The sequence below is a fragment of the Cyprinodon tularosa genome, unplaced genomic scaffold, assembly GCF_016077235.1.
Source record: "Cyprinodon tularosa strain WSP-4 unplaced genomic scaffold, ASM1607723v1 ctg699, whole genome shotgun sequence".
Taxonomy (NCBI): domain Eukaryota; kingdom Metazoa; phylum Chordata; class Actinopteri; order Cyprinodontiformes; family Cyprinodontidae; genus Cyprinodon; species Cyprinodon tularosa.
Window position 1 is genome coordinate 215264 of NW_024039450.1, and position 19741 is coordinate 235004.

Sequence of the window (19741 nt, forward strand, 5' to 3'; positions counted from 1 at the left end):
ATCTAAATTAATGCACAATAGTTTGTTGTTTCACAGATAAGCTGCATGTTGCATGCATCTGATCAAACAGACTATAATCAGTACGGTTGAAACTTAACTAAAACTGCAAAGGTAAGATATTAAATTATTTATAGAGTCTTTGCCAGCACATATCATCATAAGTAATTCATTTAGTGTTATGTCTTCAGTACAGAGGCCATTATAGTAGCCAGAACCAGTTCTATAGGGGCACTGACCCATTAAACCATGTTTAGGGACACCAGGATAATGGGGCCCAAGAGGCCTACTTTTTTCCTAATCTGTGTTATGCTGTATTGTGTTCAAATAAATAAATTAATGAATAAATAGCAGGGGGGGGGGGGGGGGGGTGACAACGACTATATCACATTTTTTCAAAATAGTGACACACCACTGCTTTGTTAGAATCTCTTTTGTGCTTTTACTTGAGGCCATCCTTTTCTACACTCTAAAATGTAGCTATTTTGCCCTCTGTCTTAATTATCTAAAAAGAAAAAGATTTAAACCAGGCAAATCACCGATTAGAATAACAGCGCTGCACGCAAATGTAAGGATGTTTAAACCCTTAACGTGAAACAGAAATCCAAACAGCCGCCAGGGGGCGCAGTTACTTCGTATTAACAGTGTAACAGGGAGCATCTGATAGGGAGCAGGCTGCTTCCCCTTTAACGGCTGACGCACTTGGTGTCCCACTTTGGAGAAAGCAGCAGCAGCAGCAGCAGCTGTGGGGCCGGAGGGGACGTCGGCGCTTCGCTGGACCCTCACACCGTCCACCATCATGGAGTTTCTGCTGGGGAACCCGTTCAGCTCGCCGGTGGGGCAGCGGATCGGTAAGCCTGTTTCAATTCAAAGCGGCTGAGATCCATAAGGGGCTCAGAAAACCTTCCGCCCGCAACCTGCAAAGCCTCCTTTCATTCTGTTCCAGAGCCTGGTCTTATTTTAACATATGATGCGTTTAAGGCTCTGTTACATTATGATGAAGGGGGGAAAAAATATCAGTTAAAATGCACGAACATGGATGAGGGAAATTGGCTTACAGGCGTGACTGACGGCCTTGGCAGACAATGATCAGGCTGGTTGGGTGGGGGGGCGGTGTTGGTAAAGCGATCGGTCTCTGTTGGGTCGGTTTTTAACCTGCAAACCCCCCCAACCACGTCTGACCCACATTATAGGAGGCTGCAGCTCATTTAAATCACACTGTTGTTCTTTTTTCTTTCTTTTTTTAAAATCATTTATTACTATAAGCACATTGACAGCTCCACTGCACTGAGATTATTTTCATTTAATAAATGTGAGATCCAGAAACTATTATTATGTCCTCATGTTGCAATTAGTGGGCTTTTTGTACCTTTATTTAAATCCTGCTAATATTAGATTTTTAAAGTAATACACTAGGATTATCCTTAGGAGAGAAAATGTAATCATATTCTGTTCTACTGTGTTATATTCTGAGAAAAATGTAGTTTATTCCCCTTAATCAGAGAGTTATCAACCTAGACTCAAGCTTTGTTTTCAATTTACAAGAAAACTCTCACTATAAGAGACAATTTGTGACTGTTTCTGCTTTTTTTGTTTAGATACAGTCACAAATTGTCTCTTTTATAGTAAGAGTTTTCTGCTTTTTTGTTGTTAGATATCATAGATCTGCTTTTTAAAGACCAAACTGGGAGTTGTTCATGCACAAGTGGGCACATTTGTGATTTTGCCCTGATTAGTGTTTCCCAGAATAATCTGATCTAGTTTGTCTCTGAGGAGCGAGACGATTCATCCAGGGTTTAGGAATCAGACAGGAAATAATTTATCCTTCATTTAAGCTGCCGACTGAAAATACCCCCACAGAATGACGATATGGATCTGGGTTCAGAATAATAAAGCAAACTGCCTTTCCTATTGCAAACCAAAACACATATTCTGTGGTATTTTGAAGGGTTTTCTTTCTTTTTTTTTTCTAATGGTCTGCACTTGTTCTGTTTCTTTTTCCTTACATTTCACCCACCTGTTTTGCATATATTTCAGTTTATCCCTGTTGAATTTAAGTCACTGTTTTCTGTTTCCTTATTGTGTGGTCACCTGCCTGTTGCTCCTTTATCCCTGCAAACCACAACAGTTCCAGTATATTGTATTCATTTTTACCTATTAAAACAACTGCATTTATACCCTTTAAAGAGTGCTTCTTTAGCTTTATTTACTTGTACATTAAAAGCTATGAAAAGGAGGCCAAGGAGCATTACAATGAGCACCCAACAGGACTGCATAAAAATGTATTTTAAAAAGCTACAACTTATCAAACAGTTTAAGCAAAACCAAACACAACCTCTCCTTTAAACACATAAGAAATGTAAGGAAAAAGCAACCACTCTGAGTCAATTTAAAATCTCATTGCTCACATTTATACACATGATTTGTCATTTTGTCTCCCATATAGTACCCATAACTCATTCACCAGATATGTTAAACTCTTGTATTCTAGTTTATTTCCATGCAGATAAATGGCCTGTACTTATAAAGCACATTTTCAAGCCAGGAGACTTGATAAAAAAACTTTACACTACATTCAGTCATTCACTGATTCACCGATCACACACCTTGGAAAACAAACTTATAGCCACAGCTGTGTTGCGGCTCACTGACCACCATCAGTAGGCAATGCGGGTGAAGCAAACTCCTGCATCAAATGCCACTGTCACTAAAGATAAATGAAATATTAACTAAATACGGGGCAACATACACCTCACACAATTTATTTACATTGACCAGTGAGTTGATTACAATTAATTTCTTAAAGTAATTTGTCATCAAAGTGGGTTAAAACCATTCCCAGGATGAATCGTTTTAGAAATAACCAATTTTTGCCCAAAATTATATAATTGTTTGAAAATCAAACAATAAAAAAAACTTAGAGACATTCAAAGTTCATCCCAATGATGTCTAACATCGAGATTAAGTTATTATTTCCACGTGTGTCAGTGAGCGATTGCTTTAAAACTCCTTTGAAGCAAAGACGTTAGAGATTGTCGTTAGCATCTGATTGTAGCTATTTGCATAATTGAGGCAGTTAAATCCAGCCATGTTAACAGAGAACTCAGACCCTTCTTTTGACTCAGAAATTTCTGAAAGATTACCAACATTTTTAAATTGAACATGAATCTATCCGGATTGAAGGTTAAAAGATCTCAAGGTTAATGCTGAGCAACTTTCCAGCCTTCCTGTTATCTACTCAAATCGACTCTTGGTCGCTTTGTTCCTTAGACGACTCTGTGAATTTAATATGGCATGGCAGATGGCTCCTTTTTGTAGATTTACCTTAAAAGTTATGTTTTTGAAGTACAAAAATAGTGGGTGGGGTTTGAAGCTAAAACCTTCTGTCCCCACTGTGACACCATGCAGTCGACACACCATTTCCTTTTAGATATTTGACATCTTATTAAACAACTAAATGAGACTAACAATAGCTGACTTTGAGTCTCCCTCAGTTACTCACTAAACGTGTTGTGGTTAACCCAACCAGATAGTACTTAGCTATAGCATGTTTATTGTTTGGGGGAAAAAAAGTTTTTATTTAGCTAGTTTGCCTTCTCCAAACTTCAAATAGGATGCTTTTTGGCATCAACCTGAGCTCTCTGCATCTACAGTTTAGTTTGGGTCAGCATTTCAGAAAATACAGAAAGGTTTAGCAACATAAACACAGGAAACTTAACACAACAAAGCTGTATTCTTCCCTTTCTCTTGTTCTGGTAAATAACATTATTTTTATCAGAATTAGTTAATTAATTTATCAGTTTTAATTATTACCATGAATAAAGAAAAGTCATTAAATGTTATAAGGTTAATGCTTTATAAAAGAAATGTGATTAACTACTAGAGGACGTCGAGGGAACTAATGGGGAACCAATAGGTAGTTAATAAAGTCGTAGGGAAGTCATATTAAAATGTCAAATCATTCTGGCTTAAACATGTATATAAATGTACTCTTTATCAGACCATAATGTCCCAAAAGTAAGAAAATGTATATTTTGTTTTCATTATCTTATGCAGGCCAGTTACTTATACGTCAGCTTGTACACCTAAATTCGGCCAATCATATATCAACGCTCATCTGTCAATCATATTTTTTCGGTCATAGCATCTTGACTCATATGTTGCAGCTAATATATGCAACGGTTGAAATAAGAAATAAGAATAATTTCCTTTCCCATTGAGTTCCGTCCCAGTGTTCACGGGGATGGTTACCGTGTCTTCAGCAGGCGTAGAGCTAACAGAACTGGCAGCGTTGCGAGGCAAGGACTCTAACATATACGGCTGTAAGCCTTCTACACCAAACCAAGCTTCTGCCACCCTGGCGTCCTCTTCCACAACATCTTCGTCCCCACTTTACTTCTCTAAATAAAAAATGGATGACGGAGGAGACTCATCCACTGCCTCTGACACAAGACTCTCCTCCTCTTGCATGTTGCCGCTTTCCATAGTGTTTCTTGACAGTGGCGTTGCTAAGTCACCAATTTAGTGCTACTTGGTCCCAATGTAATTTCCCATTGGGAACCTACTACTACTAAGTTGCTAACTGTTTAGCAAGATGCTTCCAAGAAACCGGCCACAATCATGCGTGCTTGTGAACCTTCTATCACAACAATCCAGCCCCTTTTGATAAACGACCAATCACATTCACTTTATTCACTCCTGTAAAGTCGGGCACCACTCGTGATAATTCGGAAATGCAACGGTTGGTACAGCCATTTCCCTACGACTTTAGTAGTTAACACGTAATTACTGGGCAACACCCAGCCAAGCCGCATTACAGGCCCAATGCTCAGTTACCTGGGTAACACAGAGTAACTTATAAGAAACAAAAGTATAGTTACCAAGGAAACAAAGAGTTACTAATCAGGCGCTAGGATGCGGTTTCCAAAGAAATAAAAAGTAACTAAAAAGGATCGAAAGGGTAGTTATCAAAAAAACGATGAGTAAATAATAAGTAACTAAAGGATAGTTGCAGAGGGAACACAAGGGAACTAATCAGGAAGTAATGGGTCGTTAAATCAGGATGGCTCATTAACCACTGGTTAATTCCTGCAAAAACAGAGGAGATATTCTTTAATGTTGGTTCTAAATAAAGACCTGTGAAAGCACGACTTGCAAAAAACTGTTTCCTGTTGATAACTTTTTTATTTGGTTTTCTCTTTTAGAATAGAATAGAAAATCCCTTTAATGTCCAACAATGAGGGATATTCTGGTGTTTACAGCAGGAAAAATTATAAATATTATTGTTAAGCTACTATTTTTATGGAGTCAAGCAGTTGCTAGGGAACTAGTTATTACCTAATTAGTACCTAATTATTAGCTAATGTTTATGTTTAGGCCTACCCTGAAGTACAGTGAAACAACCCATTAGTTCCTGATTAGTTCCCTGGATCTAGTAGTTAATTGAATTTTGTGTACCTCATTGTAAAGTGTTACAGTTTTAAGCTCAGTTAAAACATCTGACCACCTATTAATTATTTAAAGGAAAAAATGTAATCAATCTATCATGAAAGACTAAATTGCCTAAATTTCTTTTTCATTTTACAGAGCGTGCCACTAACTCCAGTTTACCATCTGAAGACTGGGAGCTAAACATGGAAATCTGTGACATTATCAACAGCTCGGAGGAAGGGTGTGTGTTATCTGTCATCTTTTCAAACATGTCCCTCCCTGCAGCTCACATGTTTGTTGCAAACTGTGATTAACAGGCCCAGAGATGCAGTCAGAGCCATAAAAAAGAGGATTCTCGAAAACAAGAACTTCAAAGAAATCATGTATGCTCTTACTGTGAGTATTGGTCCTGTTTATCACTGGGAAATCTAAGAATTGAAATCTTCTGGCATTTTATTCTTTGTTTTCCTCATCGTCTCTCTGACTGCAGGTCCTTGAGACCTGCGTGAAGAACTGCGGCTACAGATTTCACATCCTGGTGACGACGCGTGACTTCGTGGAGGGGGTTCTGTTACGCTCCATCATTCCGAGGAACAACCCTCCGCAGGTTGTGCATGACAGAGTCCTCGCCATCATACAGGTGGGGCTGAAGCTGCAGCAGAGCAAAACAAAAGGGCCCAGCCTTTTTCTCCGCATTGTCTGTCAGTAATTTGTGGTTTTCACTCATTAAGGCGTGGGCAGACGCATTCCGCAGCTCACCCGACCTGACAGGCGTGGTGTCCGTGTATGAAGACCTGCGAAGGAAGGGACTGGAGTTCCCCGTGGCTCAGCTCGATGGCTACTCGTCGACTGAAGCTCCAAAAAAGGTGCAGGCAGTGTTGTGTGCACTTTGGTTTCACACCTTAGTGCTTCCTCTTGTCTTTGCTCATTCCTTTCTCTTGTCTTCCCACTGCCTGTCTGTGAGGCAGCATTTACCCAGGAATGGGCCTACTGTTACTACTTTACCTGCTATGCGCCTGTCTTCTAAACCTCCTCTCATCCCAGCTCACACCTCTGAGCTCAAATTGGCCCTGGAGGGAACCGGTGCCTTCACTCCTAGCCAGGTGATGCAGATAGAAGATGATCTCCAACCTTTTTTCCACTCTTACAAGTTCCCTTTCTCTGTGCTGATTAACAACTGCTTATCATTTCTATTTCCCACGTTGTCCTTTAACTTTTAACTATTTAATTTTTCTTTAAAGATTAGAGATGAAAATTAGTTTTTGTTGATTTTTGATCACTGCTCTTCTAGAACCCAGATCCTCCACTTCATATTTTTCACATAAGTAATAAGTATATGTAAAAAAAAAAAGGGTGGTTCTTTTCACTTCTTTAACAAGAGCACCGAATTGACAGGGTGTACGAATACAGAAAATAGTATTTGGGTGAGGAAGAAGATATTCTGCAAGAATAACTAGAACAGTTTTGAGGCTCAGGGGGCAGCAGTTTGCCCTTAAACGGGTGAGTTGCTGGTTCCAGCCCCCGCTTTAACCATCTCAGGTGTCTTTTGGCAAGAAACTTCCCGCCTTTCGTGCTTTTGTCTTTAGACGTAGTTCCCATCTCTTTCTGTTCTGGTTTGAGATGCTGCACAGACTTGTTAAGTGGGGCTTTGCTTTATAGCTGCACAGGTTGTTTTTTAATTTATTAACTTAAATATCTCTTCATAAACTGTCCAAGTCAAATGTGGGAAATTGTTTGAATTTGTGTGTAGCACAAAGACAGAAGTGAACAAAATAATCTGCACAGATCTGCTCACCCTGCCTAGTCAGAGCCTCTATACGCACTCAGTGTGATATAAAGAAAATGGTTGAAAAACCCTCCTGGTTCCTGCTAACAGCTAAGCAGTGGCATTTTGGAACAGCTTCAGTTTATTGAGAGATTGCTTTGAAGCTCCAGAAAGACCAATACAGTAGTCTATATAACAAGAAAAGGGTTAGATTAACAGATATATATAGAAGTCTATCAACTGCATATGAACAATAGGTAACACCTTGGTGTCCTATTATCAAATAGATGATTCATTTATACAACTGAATAAAAGAGAACCAGGAATGGATCTTTGTCTAACACCATAGTCTATATTTTATCTAAGATCAAACAAAATAACTAAGATCGGATTATTACCCTGCACCTAATATCTCCGATATCAGCATACTGATTAAAACACATCTCTCGCTAAAGTTTATCCAAACTGTTGGCTAATAATAAATCGGCCAGTTGCTTTGATACCTTGTTCATTATTGTGCTTTTAGTTTTATGCTAATATCATATCTGGTTGGTATCAGTATCAGTCAGTTCTCAAAGGTGCGATATCGGTATCGTTTAAAGATGTACTAAGGTCAACGAGAAGTACGTCTGAAAACGAGTATTCAGATCTTAACAACTCTAATCAGTGCAGTTTCTTTGCTATGATCCAATCTAAATGCAGACTGGAAAATGTAAAATAAATTAGGTAATAAGTAAGTATGAATTTACTTATTTATCATACAAAGAAAAAACATAATTATTCTTAATAGAACATTTCTGGCACACATTGGTGGCAACTTTTTAGTCGGTAGGTGGTTGTTGAGTTTCAAAAAAATATACCGCCCACTAGTGGCCTGCCATGGAAGTTACACCATTTCTATTGTACACAAAGTTGGTAAATATACTGTCATGCAGATGCAGCAATAGAATAATAATCCAATTTTCAATAGATCATTTTCATGCGCATGGAACCTAACTTTAGAGATTTCCAGGACTGACAATACTTCCTAATCCAGAAAGAGATGAAGAAATGTTCAGTTGAAAAGGGCAAAACACAACAGCTTTTACTGTAAAATCTCCAGCTCCCTGTTATCTTGTATAATCTCTATGTTTAAAGTGGCAGCCTAATAGAGCAGCAAACATTTCTTGTAGTATTATTCGTTCAGAACTTAAAGCTGCAGGGAACCTGCAGTTTTCCTTTTAGACACTTGGTACAGCTTTTGTGTTTCCTCTGACATCCCTTTCAAACATTTTACTGATACTGAAAATAACTTACTTTGAATGTTACAACACAACATAGTGGGGGTCTAGATATGCTACATTCACTGGTTGGATAAAAAACTAAGATTTATCTAAACTGTGTGTCCACAATTGATGGAGCTATTAATATGATTTTGATTTCTTGCAACATCTCTACTTAGAGGTCGGTTTGTTTACTGAATATTTCCAATGTTGCAGATAAAGATGCTAAAGACGGAGCTGGGAGTGGTGCGTTGCAACCTCTCCACCATGTCAGAGATGATGAGCCAGCTGGATCCAGTCACAGTCAAACAAGCAGACATGGAGCTGCTGGAGGTAAAACTTCCTCTGTCACGCAGTAAATGTGAGCCTCATGGCATCGACAGTCTTTGTTCTTAGTGCTCCAGGAAAGGGATTTCCTTCCTCTCTTGTTGCTTGACTCTGTGTTGCCCTTAACTGATCTAGCACTTTATGCGTTTTTGTGTTGCATCTGGCCCTTCAATCCCCTCCCCACCCACACATGCTTTGTCTTATTGTGTCATTAGCAGTTGTACACTGTATGTAAGGAAATGCAAGACAGGATCGTGAAGATCATCCCCAGACTCAGTGAGGAGAATCTGATCGAGGAGTTACTGGCCACCAACGACGAAATGAACACCGCCTTCACTCGCTACCACAGGTAACCACATCATTAGTAACACCAAACGTCAGTGAATCGCAGGTGGGTGATTATTTTTTCTGTTTACAGGTTTGAAAGGAGATTAACAAATGGGCAAAGCTCAGAGCAGAAGGTAAAGAGCAGCCACGCATTCAAATTAGTGTAAATTTACTGTCATAAGGTTTGATTTTAAACTTTTCCTCTGATCTGTTTCAGAGCCCCTCTTATGTGAACCTGTCGGATTTTGATTCACCTATCAGCCAATCAGGATTAACTTCAGTTAAAAGCGACAGCTCCCTCAGTCTGTCTAAGCCGGACAGTTTGTCCAGTCAGTTGGCTAAACTGAGTGAGTGCCCCTTTCCTCAATGTAGCTCACCGTGTGACACTCCTTACTACGTAAACATGGTACCCAGATTATTCATAAAGTAGTGAAATTTATAAATCGTTTTGTTTTTGTTTGCCACCAACACCTACAAATGTTGCCTGTTGTTTAATGTAAAAAAAAAAATCTGCTGGTTTCAGTTCATCTTTTTGGGGATTTTTTCATAAAATAATAAGTCAAATGTGTAAAAAACCTTTTTATTCCAGTAGTTAAACTCATCTAAATCATTGTCCTGTGGAAGAATGATACAAACCCACACCCGATTGACATCCGAAATGCGTGTTGTTTAAACTCTGCATCTATTAAATTACATTGAAGTGAACATGGTGTGCAAAGCCTGCTAGCAATTCCCTTGCGTCTGCATTACTGAAAGTACCTATGCATTTCTTAGTTAGCTACTTAATTTCAATTAATGGGCTTTTTCCTCACTTAAGTTTCTTATAAAATGTAAGTTTCATAATAAAAATGACCCATATCGCTTTGTTTTCAATCACCCCCTCCGGAAGGTGACCTTTAATTAAATGGCGACTAAATTTAAGCTGTAAAATAATCATGTTTCACAACAAAAAATGAAAATTTAAAGGTATACTATGCAACCGGTGTTGATTTTCCAGCGAGGCTCCCCCCACAGGGCGAAAGTAAAAGTGCACTGTCGTAAATATGCTCAGCTGTTCTCCTGGTTTCTCCGTCAAGCCAGGCGTGGTTGTTTTGAGCTCTGTCCAGAGCCCTTTTCCTCTTGCTTGCCTGCTCCGACATGGGCTTTCGCTGTTTTCTCACTGGTTCTGCCATGATAAATGCACAAATATCGCCACTGCGCTAGCAACGAGCATGCCTTTCACTGGGGGCGTGTAGCAGTTCTCGCCGTAAAGCAATACCGACTCTCGCAATGCACGAGACTTCTGAGCCTGTGGGTGCGGGCCGAGGGCTCCTGCAATTGCAAGTACGGTATTTCCCCTGCAGACCACCAGGGCGGCCGAGAAAACCTTTGTTCGACCTGAAATGACTCATTTAATCATCCAAAACGTTATTCAAAACACATCAATTAACTGAAAAATGTTGCATAGTATGCCTTTAACTAAGTATTTGTGGCTGGTAATATCCCACGGTGGGCTAGTTTATCAGTTATGAGTAGACATCTAAGAACAAAAAGTGATTAATGGAAGTCAGTCTGAGTTGTGGACTAAAAAACTAATTTGGTGAAAGAAATCCAGATTTTTACAAAGATTAAATACTCAAAATCCAAAAATGTTTCCATTGTGAGATCTAGGGCTGCACTAACGATTGTTTTGAAAATCGATTAATCTGTCGATTTTTTTCGATGAATAATCAGATAACCAATGGCTCCTTAAAGAATTTTTTTTTTTTTACAATATTAAACCAGGTAAAAGTAAAACTTTTAAACTCGAGGAGTTCTGTATAGAGCAGAGTTAATGGATTAGCGGACCATGGTCCGGATCCGGACCCACCTGCTGGCTAATCTGGACCCAACCTGATTTAAAACATTTGTGAATAACAGCATGTTGTCCGACCACAGTGTCTAACTTCAATTGGCGTTGCTTCTCCTGTTATTATGGTAAAGCCCTCTGGAGCGTCCAGCATCACATGATACAAATGAGCCAATGAGCTGCTGTCAGTCTGGGTTGCTGCTGCTGGCACTTTTAGACACAGCAGGTAAACCTGTGGCAAGCCGGGCGATGAGAAAGAAGGAGAAGACGAAGAGAAAAAGAGAGCAGAGAAAGTGTGGACTGCTGGAAGAACTTTGGTGAAATGGTGTTGCCGGAGATGACCCTGCACATTTAGAGTATGTTTGGCTCAACCTGCTGCTGTGAAGCAGGATTCTCCACCATGAACAGAATCAAAAATAAATATGAATCCAGGCTAAAAATGAGCACCTTGATATGTGCTTGAGGACAGTTTGTCTCCATTCAAACCCAGGTTTAAAGCCTTGCAGGGCAGCATAAAGCCCACTGCTCTCATTAAGCCAGAAAAAAGAAAGAAAACAGTGACTTCAGTTGTTTTATAGAATATGTGAATCAGGAAATTGTCTATATACCAAACTGAACGACTGTTGTTCTCTACTTCAAAAAACACTTTAGATTTTAAATAATGTTCTATTTGTTTTTTTTTTATAATATTTTTTTATTTAAAAATTCAATGTATAACATGAATGCATAAACACCTAATTTTATTTCAGTGTTAAATTCTGTATAAAGGAACAGATTATAATTAAAAACGTCTCCGGACCTTTACTGGTTGATGATTTTCCACTGATTTTGAAATGGTTACCTCTGGTATAGAGCATTTTTATACATGTTTTTAGAATTTTGATATAATTACTGCTCTAAGTGGGTTGCTCCATCAGCTGAAGGCATATTTTACAGTCTCTATACTCCAGTTAACGATTAATCGATTACAAAATTAGTTGACGATTATTTCAATAATCGATTAATCACGATTATTCTGATTAATGTTTCAGCCCTAGTGAGATAATATAATAGTAAAATAAAGGCAACATTTGTTTTTGTAGTTTTCTTACACATTGTTTCCAGCAGTGAATAGAAAATATATTATAAAAGGCAATTTGTTTGACATTTTTTTGTTGTTCAGTGAAATAGTTTGTTGGATTCACTATTAATCCATGTTAATAGTAACTTTTTCAGCCCTTAACGCTTTTTTTTTGTTCTGTTCCTTTTTTCACTCACAGGTACAAGTGAATCAGATGACGTTTTATCGCAGAAAATAAACATCTCAAGCCAACAAAGACTGAGGTAAAAAAAAATAAAAAATCAGCAGTAGATTTATGAGCATTAAATTATACAAAAAAACATAATTTTGTTTCCAATCTCTGATTATTATTTTCGACATGACTCTATGATTTTAGCTCATTCAAATTTTATTATAAGATTATATAATAACAGGAGAAGACATTTTTTTCACAAAAAAACGAAATGGTCAAAGCATAAACAATTTTAATTGCTTTTAGCATCTTTTATTGGGTCTTAGTGATGTGGCTAGAAACACCAACAGAGCATTGTTAGAGTTTTTTTCTAAATTTTCTAATCTGTGTTTTCTCAGGGGGTTTTTTCTGACTTTTTTGCACTGACACTTTACTGTTACTTTGATTAAGTTGTGTTCTCTCTGCAACAGCTTCCAGAATTACAGGTTTTTCTTAAGGTGTGAATAAATAATAATGCCTTTACAGATGAAAAAAGATTGGATTTCTGAAAATATATGAAGTCTGCCTGAAGGTCAGACATGTAATAAATACTATGGAGCTAAATTTGGCTCAATTTTCACAAATACACATATGTGATTCATACATGCACAGGACAAACTCCACAAACACACAGCACGATTCACGCAAGCACAAAAAAATCCATACACACACAGTGTGCTTGGATGTAAGGAGTGCGGAGACAGAGGAAAATCTATGGAATGCGTATAACTAAGGGTATGCTGGCCTGATGCGATATGCTGAGCTGACATACCGCATCATGGAGTAGTTTCTTGTGATTGGCTTAAACAAGGGAGCTCTATGATTGGTTGCAAACCATCCCCTATATAAAAAACTGCGTTTTTGTATTGAGGCATGTCAGGAGAGTCTCAAAAATCCACAAATGCAGTGAAGTTTAAAGACCACTGCTACTTTGTATTTTAATTTCTAATTGTTGTGGACCAGAAATACTTTGGTGAATCATGTACTGTGCATGTGTGAATCTTGTATGCTTGCAGGAATCGTGCTATGTGTGTGTGTGTGTGTGTGTGTGTGTGTGTGTGTGTGTGTGTGTGTGTGTGTGTGTGTGTGTGTGTGTGGAGCTTGTACTGTGTGCGTGTGGATTGTTTTGTGCTTGCGTGAATCATGCTGTGTGCGTGTGTGCAGAGCTGGTCCTGTGCATGTATGAATCACATATGTGCATCTGTGAAAATTGAGACCGATTTAGCTCCATAAATACTGATACAAGCAATTTTCATTAAAACACACATGGCTACTCCCCACATTTTTAAAGTTCTTAAGGTGGAGATTTAATATCATAAAGCCAGTGTTGCCAAAGCATTTTAGTCAAAATCATTAAGAAAATCACCCAATTCCGATGCATCTCTAGTTAAAACTGTTCACCTAAGAAAAGAGTCATCCATCAGTAGCTTCGGATTAAATGTTTGTTGAGTTATCAAGCTGGAGAAAAGAAAAAATAAATCACTCTTTTCAAGACAGAAACCTTTTCCTTCATTCATAACTGTGTAACCAACAAAAGGTTTATCTTAGGTTCAACTTTGCTCTTTTGACTTAATTTCCATGGCAGGTGATTAATTTGCAAAACTTGTGTTTCCAGTGATATGAACGAAGTGGACGGTCTGGCTCAAGCCCAGGATAGCACTTTACAAAACACTGGATTGGTAAGAAGAGACACTGGCATCTGTCATTTATACAAATTAAGAAGTTTAGTCACATGATTGAACTTATTGTCTTTCATGGAACCTTTGAACACGTGGGCGTCAAAATGGAAACTCCTTAAGATTATAAAAACATAAAAATATTTGACTTGAAGTGAGGTTTTAATGTTACAGAGATACACAGTATTTGTATAAGGACGTAAAAAACATGTGAGCACATGAGGTGGCACCTATGAGGAGGAATAGCTATTTCTCTCTGTTTCCTTTTCATTGAACTTTGTGTGTGCGTGCAAGAAGGATGAGAGTCCCGCCTCGACCCACAGCTCTTCACCAAAGTTAGATTGGATGATTAAAAGGGGAATGGTGGGTCTGACTGCACAGCCAGTGTGTAAATGCTTGCTTTTTTGTCCCTGCAGTTCTGCGGTTTCACAAATGTTGTGTTTTGGGTTCCTTTCTGTCTGGGTTAATCAGGATTTGAGATCAACCATAGTTTTCTCTGCATGTTGGTGTTGAATTCTGAGGGCATGACTGTGTTCTTTGAAAGCGTTGAGCCAAAGTTATTATTTTTTATTTTTCTCACTTCTTGAGATTTCTCCATTCATTGCTTTGTTTAGCAGTTTTATTTTCCCGTTTGTTTACTTTTGGGCTTGTTTACGGTGGTTTGGTGGCACGTTAATATCATTGTTTCACTTCCAGCCCTCCTGCGAAAGCGTGAGCTTTACTTTCTTTTTCAGATTCCCATCAACCAGTCCAACGTCATGGATGATATAGAGAAATGGCTCTCATTAGAAGATGAGGTTAGTAAAAGGACTTTATGTTCCATGCCTTTTCCAATAAAATTTTAATATTTAAAACACACAGTGTTCTCTAAACCACTATTGGGTTAAGCTTCTTTTAAAAATACGTTTTCCATTAAAGACTGAGCTGTTTTATTTTGAAAGGTCAAGTCAGGGCCTTTATTCCTGTGAACTGGGCTGACAAGCATGGTGGTGGTAGCATCATAGACTGCTCCAATATGCAAAGCTGATGTGCCGATAAAAACCAAACAACTTTAAATTCTTCTTTTTAAACTGTTTAAGTTAAGAGTTAACTTTCTAACTTACTAAACACACCTAGTGAAATGTTTTACCATCTATCTTTTTGTGTGCATTTTGAAGTATTACATTAGAGAGATTCAATGGAAACAGCAAATTTCGACTAGATTTCGTGAAAAGGTTTCTGCCGTCGCTTGAGGTAGTTTTTGATCTTTTCTAAAAAAAAAAAAACTATATATATATATATATATATATATATATATATATATATATATATATATATATGCACTAAATTGGAGATGGATACAAAATTGTTGAATGAGTTCTGACCCATCGTCTCTCATGACTGAGTTGTTTCCCCTGAATGCTAGCACTAGAATCGCTCTTCTCCATCTACATCTCCGGATGTGAGTACCATTGCTAATGCTAGCCGACATGATAAAGGATGTGTAGCATCCCCGATTGCAACACATTTATTACAATTCTGGTCCATTACTAATTAGTGGTTCACGCTAGCTTTCTACCTTACTTCCTGTTTACTACAGGGAAGGGATGACATCACGCTTTGCATCGCCTGGTAATACTTTCCAACGGATGGAAAGCTGTCTCGTTAGCATTAGGAAAGGAGTTCCTGATTCAATTTATTGTAACTTTCTTTTTCTAGATGCTTGCATGGTAAAAGAAAAAAAAATTATTTTGCTCAAGTTTGAACAAAATGTGTGTTTAGAAAATCTTCTCATCAACTCTTTATTGAGCCGATTATCGTCTTACTTGCTATCCCTGGTACAGATTTTAATAAAGCCTTAAAATGAATTTAGTATTTCTTAATTATGATCTCGCACTTAATTGAGGTACATCATTTCAGTAGGGGAAAAATTCCCATCTAAAGATATACGTAGCTTATCTTCAACTTAATTATTGCAGAAAAGCAAGCAAGTGAAAACAAAGCCCAGACAAACTCAGGATACTTTAAATAATTAAGGCATTTTGCATGATCAGCAAACATTAAGGCAAAAACAATGGATACATTTGTCTAGGGCTGAACGATTTTGGAAAATAATCTAATTGCAATTTTTTTTCTTTATATTGCGATTTAATGCAATTTTTTTCCCCCAGTTTAATTGATCATGTCTTTTTTTAAACATATACAAACAACAAATCAATCTGTTTCATCGCTGTGCAGATTAAGTGCTAAAAGACACGCTGTGTCCTAATTAATGATCATGTTCTGCCTACGATATATTTCAACCAAAATTGCTATTTAATTTTGACTTTTCTCTACATAACCACAAGCTACAAAAAGGGCCTCTAAATAAAGACAATTGTAAACAAGAACTATTTAAATCAAGAACTTTTAATGTTTTTATTAATCAGAATATTATTCAAGAGAACAGCTTTTAACTGATTTGGACATCAGTCCTTGTTGAACATGAAGTCCAAAGTGCAACCAACAAACCAGTCTATGTATTAAACTGATTAACTGGTACTTAGTGCTATGTATGAATATATAAACTCTAAAACAAGTAATAAAATTAGATTATCTTACTGCTGCAACTGTCTTCCCTTCCATGTGGAGGCAAATCCACTTTAAACATTTTACTGACACCTAAAGAACGCGTCTGATTCACTAATTGTTACATAGCCAAAAATTGCAGACGTCCGCGATTTGGAAATTGCATTTTTTTCAATCGCGATTATATTGAAAATGCGATTAATTGTTCAGCCCTACATTTGTCTCACATAATGTTAGTACTGAGTTAATATTTAAGTCATTTCAAGGCAAACATTAAAAAAAGAGCAGAAATGATCATGGACAAGACCACTTTTTGGTTTTTTAAAAAGATTTAACTCTGTTCCTTCCTCTACATTTGTCTCTGAATTGCATTTCCCGTCTTTTATGAAACATTTTTTTAACAAAACGTCCATATCAGCTATGCCTAGCTTATGCTAAATCCTGGGTAGTATTTTCAGAGTTTTGTTTTACTTCTGGACTAATCTAAATTCCTGATTGGTCTGTTGCTAACAAGCCTATAGGACTGACTGGCAAGTGGCATCACATTATTTAGTGACACATCAACCATAAACAGTCAAGTGCTTTAGGAACATTAAAGGTTACTGAAACACTTATTTTATTGATGTTTTATTAAACCAATCAACATCATCTTTTTTTTGTTGAACCACTAACCCAGATTACAAAATATTTTTCTTATTCTACCCGTTATAAAGGAAGATGAAGATTTCTGCAGCAAAGGCTGACATTTTAGGGTCGCGACCTCTCCATAACAACAATTAGACATCATCTTCAAGCTGTGATGCTATTAAAAACTGATTTCTCTGCCTTTCACTAAATGTGGAATTTGTTAAACTCCCAAAGGATTTTAACTGAGCCTTAGTTCACCAAAAAACTCTCGATGTTAGTGTGACAAATTCAATTTAGTTTATTTATACAGCAGCAATTCACAACGCGTCACTTCAAGGCCCTTTACAACTCAACCAGATGATACAGTCAAATTGATTCAAAGTTTTCTATCTAAGGAAAACCAGCTGATTGCATTGACTCATTGACTCGGAGGCAATCCCTCACACTAAGCATGCTTGTAGCAACAGTGGAGAGGAAAAACTCCCTTTTAACAGGAAGAAACCTCCAGCAGAACCAGGCTCAGTGTGAGCGGCCATCTGCTGAGGCCGGCTGGGGTTCAAGGAGACAGGAGCAGAGATACAGAAAGAAGCAGATAAACAAAAGGCAACTGTAAAGCAGCTCCAAAGGCGGCCGCGTCCAGGAAACACACAGCAAGGCAGACGAGCTCCGAGCCAGCTCCCATGTCAGAGGATGAAATGAGCACATGTAGCCAGTCACAGTCAGAGGAATGAATATGCAGAAAAACTTTGGCATCTTAGAAGAGCTGTGATGCTTTGGGCCTGGTTTTCTTCCAAAGGATCTTATTACAGCGCATGCCATCATAAACTCTTAAATACCAGTATGTTTAAAATAAAAATCAGCTTGACACTACTTATAAAGAGAGAAGTAATTCTACTGAAGGCAACACAAAGATCCAAAATATTTAGCCATATCATTTGATTTTTTTTTTTTTACTTCAACTAAAAATAAAAATTTGGGTTTTGTTATTAGCAGTCAGTGATGAATTTATTTGAAGGCTTTGTACACATCTTTGCCAGGTACCAGTCCCTGTTGCCAGCACTGTTCACTTTGATACAACAATGTAACAATAATATAGCAGAAATGAAGGTTAATCAAAACATTTATTACATGTGCTTTTGCAGTACGATGACTTTGAAGAGTCGGACGGCGTAACCAGTGAAGGTGAGGATTAAAACCTTTTGTTTCCACTTAGATGACTGACTGATGCTAGCTGCCATTTTGTTTGCTTTTTTGTGTTTAGAAGCTTGTAGAGCTGTTATTTATAAAATGTTATTTTATTATTTATTATAATTTACTATTTTTTTCTTGTTTGTTTTGAATTGTTGTTTTGGAGAAGTGAGTATAGCCCAATCTGTTTGATGCTTGGTAATTTTAGTTCAGTCCCACCTGCTGTTATTAATTTCACCAGTAGTTGGCGCTTGAGACACCCGTGGTTGTACAAAACTAACAGCGCCACAGACTGGCGTTCCCCTAAGATTACATACAATTATTTTACTCCTGTATATTTATACGGTACACTAATGTTGTGAAGTAATTACATTCATTTACATTTGCATAAAAAAGAAATTATTTCTTTCAAAAGTATTTTTAAATTATTCAATGTGACATTTTCTTTTAGATTTTACATTTCTACCCAGCTGTTTAGAGCTGCCTTTAATTTGTAGGCCATAAACAAATCCACATAAAAAAATCTCCCTATGATAGTCCTCTGTTCCTGGTTGAAGATTTTTTTTATGTTTTTGATAATTTGCTGTATACGTGAAGCACATTTTTATGATTTTACTGCACATTTGTTCTGCTGTTTCTATGATTTAAAGTACTTTGAATTCCCTTGCTACTGAAATGTGCTATAACAAATAAATATTTACTTATTTACGTACAATGTGGGGATCTGAGTCCCACTTTAGGGAACCCCTACTTCAAAGTGTAGTTTTCCAAAATTCTCCCTTAGGTTTTGGATTTGCTGTGAATATGGAGGAAAAGCTTGAATATGACTTCTTCTAGAGTTATTCATTTCCCCTGATGTTCCTTAATAATAACGTTGTGTCATCATATTTATCTCAGAATGACTCAAACCTTGAATAATTGTGGCTTTCTACAGAGTTCGACAGGTTTTTGGCAGAAAGAGCAAAAGCTGCTGAGCGCCTGCCATCCCTTCGAAGCTCCTCACAGGACGTCAACTACTCCGAGTCTTAACCCAGGCACTAACAATGCCGTCCGAGCTCCGGCGCCATCAGCTAAAATGTGGAGAAGTCATCCTGATGAATGATTAAGTAGAGGCTGTTATGCTGAAGGAACGCTGGACATGTTTGGTTACTCTGCGCTGGAGACAAAGCTTGCTTGTGACTGGATGAAAAACCTGCTGTTAAAGGAAGAAGAGAGATTTTAACTTGACATTATGAGGGGTTTGTATGCGAGCAAACTTTTGCACATTTTATACGGTTACATTCCTAGTGTTTAGGACAAAAGATGTTGCTACAAAGAAATATTTGCAGGATATGTTACGTGTAATACTGCTGTAAAATGTAAATAAATATATTATAAATATGTATATTGGTAACATGAAGGGTAAAAAGCTACTATAAAAAACCATGTAAACTATTAAAGCTCTGATGTAACATAGTGTTATTTTATACTTCCAGCTTTTACGCATAGTGAGGTTT

The 19741-nt window shown here is 37.6% G+C and overlaps 1 protein-coding gene across 6 annotated transcripts; it reads left to right on the plus strand.

The window, feature by feature from the left end:
* Positions 1-663: 663 nt before the first annotated feature.
* tom1 (target of myb1 membrane trafficking protein) lies at positions 664-19701 on the plus strand. 6 transcript variants are annotated; one of them, XM_038268229.1, is made up of 16 exons: positions 665-848; positions 5584-5668; positions 5745-5823; positions 5918-6067; positions 6159-6293; positions 6396-6530; positions 8671-8787; positions 9000-9130; positions 9200-9242; positions 9326-9455; positions 12196-12259; positions 13823-13886; positions 14178-14246; positions 14618-14680; positions 18200-18239; positions 19180-19701. In XM_038268229.1, the coding sequence occupies exons 1-16, from the start codon at positions 797-799 to the stop codon at positions 19272-19274; spliced, it is 1452 nt and encodes a 483-aa protein (XP_038124157.1). In that variant the 5' UTR covers positions 665-796; the 3' UTR covers positions 19275-19701. The 6 variants fall into 6 exon arrangements, with proteins under 6 accessions (XP_038124160.1, XP_038124157.1, XP_038124159.1 ...); XM_038268226.1 differs by having other exon boundaries at positions 667-848; positions 8997-9130; XM_038268228.1 differs by having other exon boundaries at positions 667-848; positions 8997-9130; positions 14181-14246.
* The last annotated feature ends 40 nt before the right edge of the window (positions 19702-19741 follow it).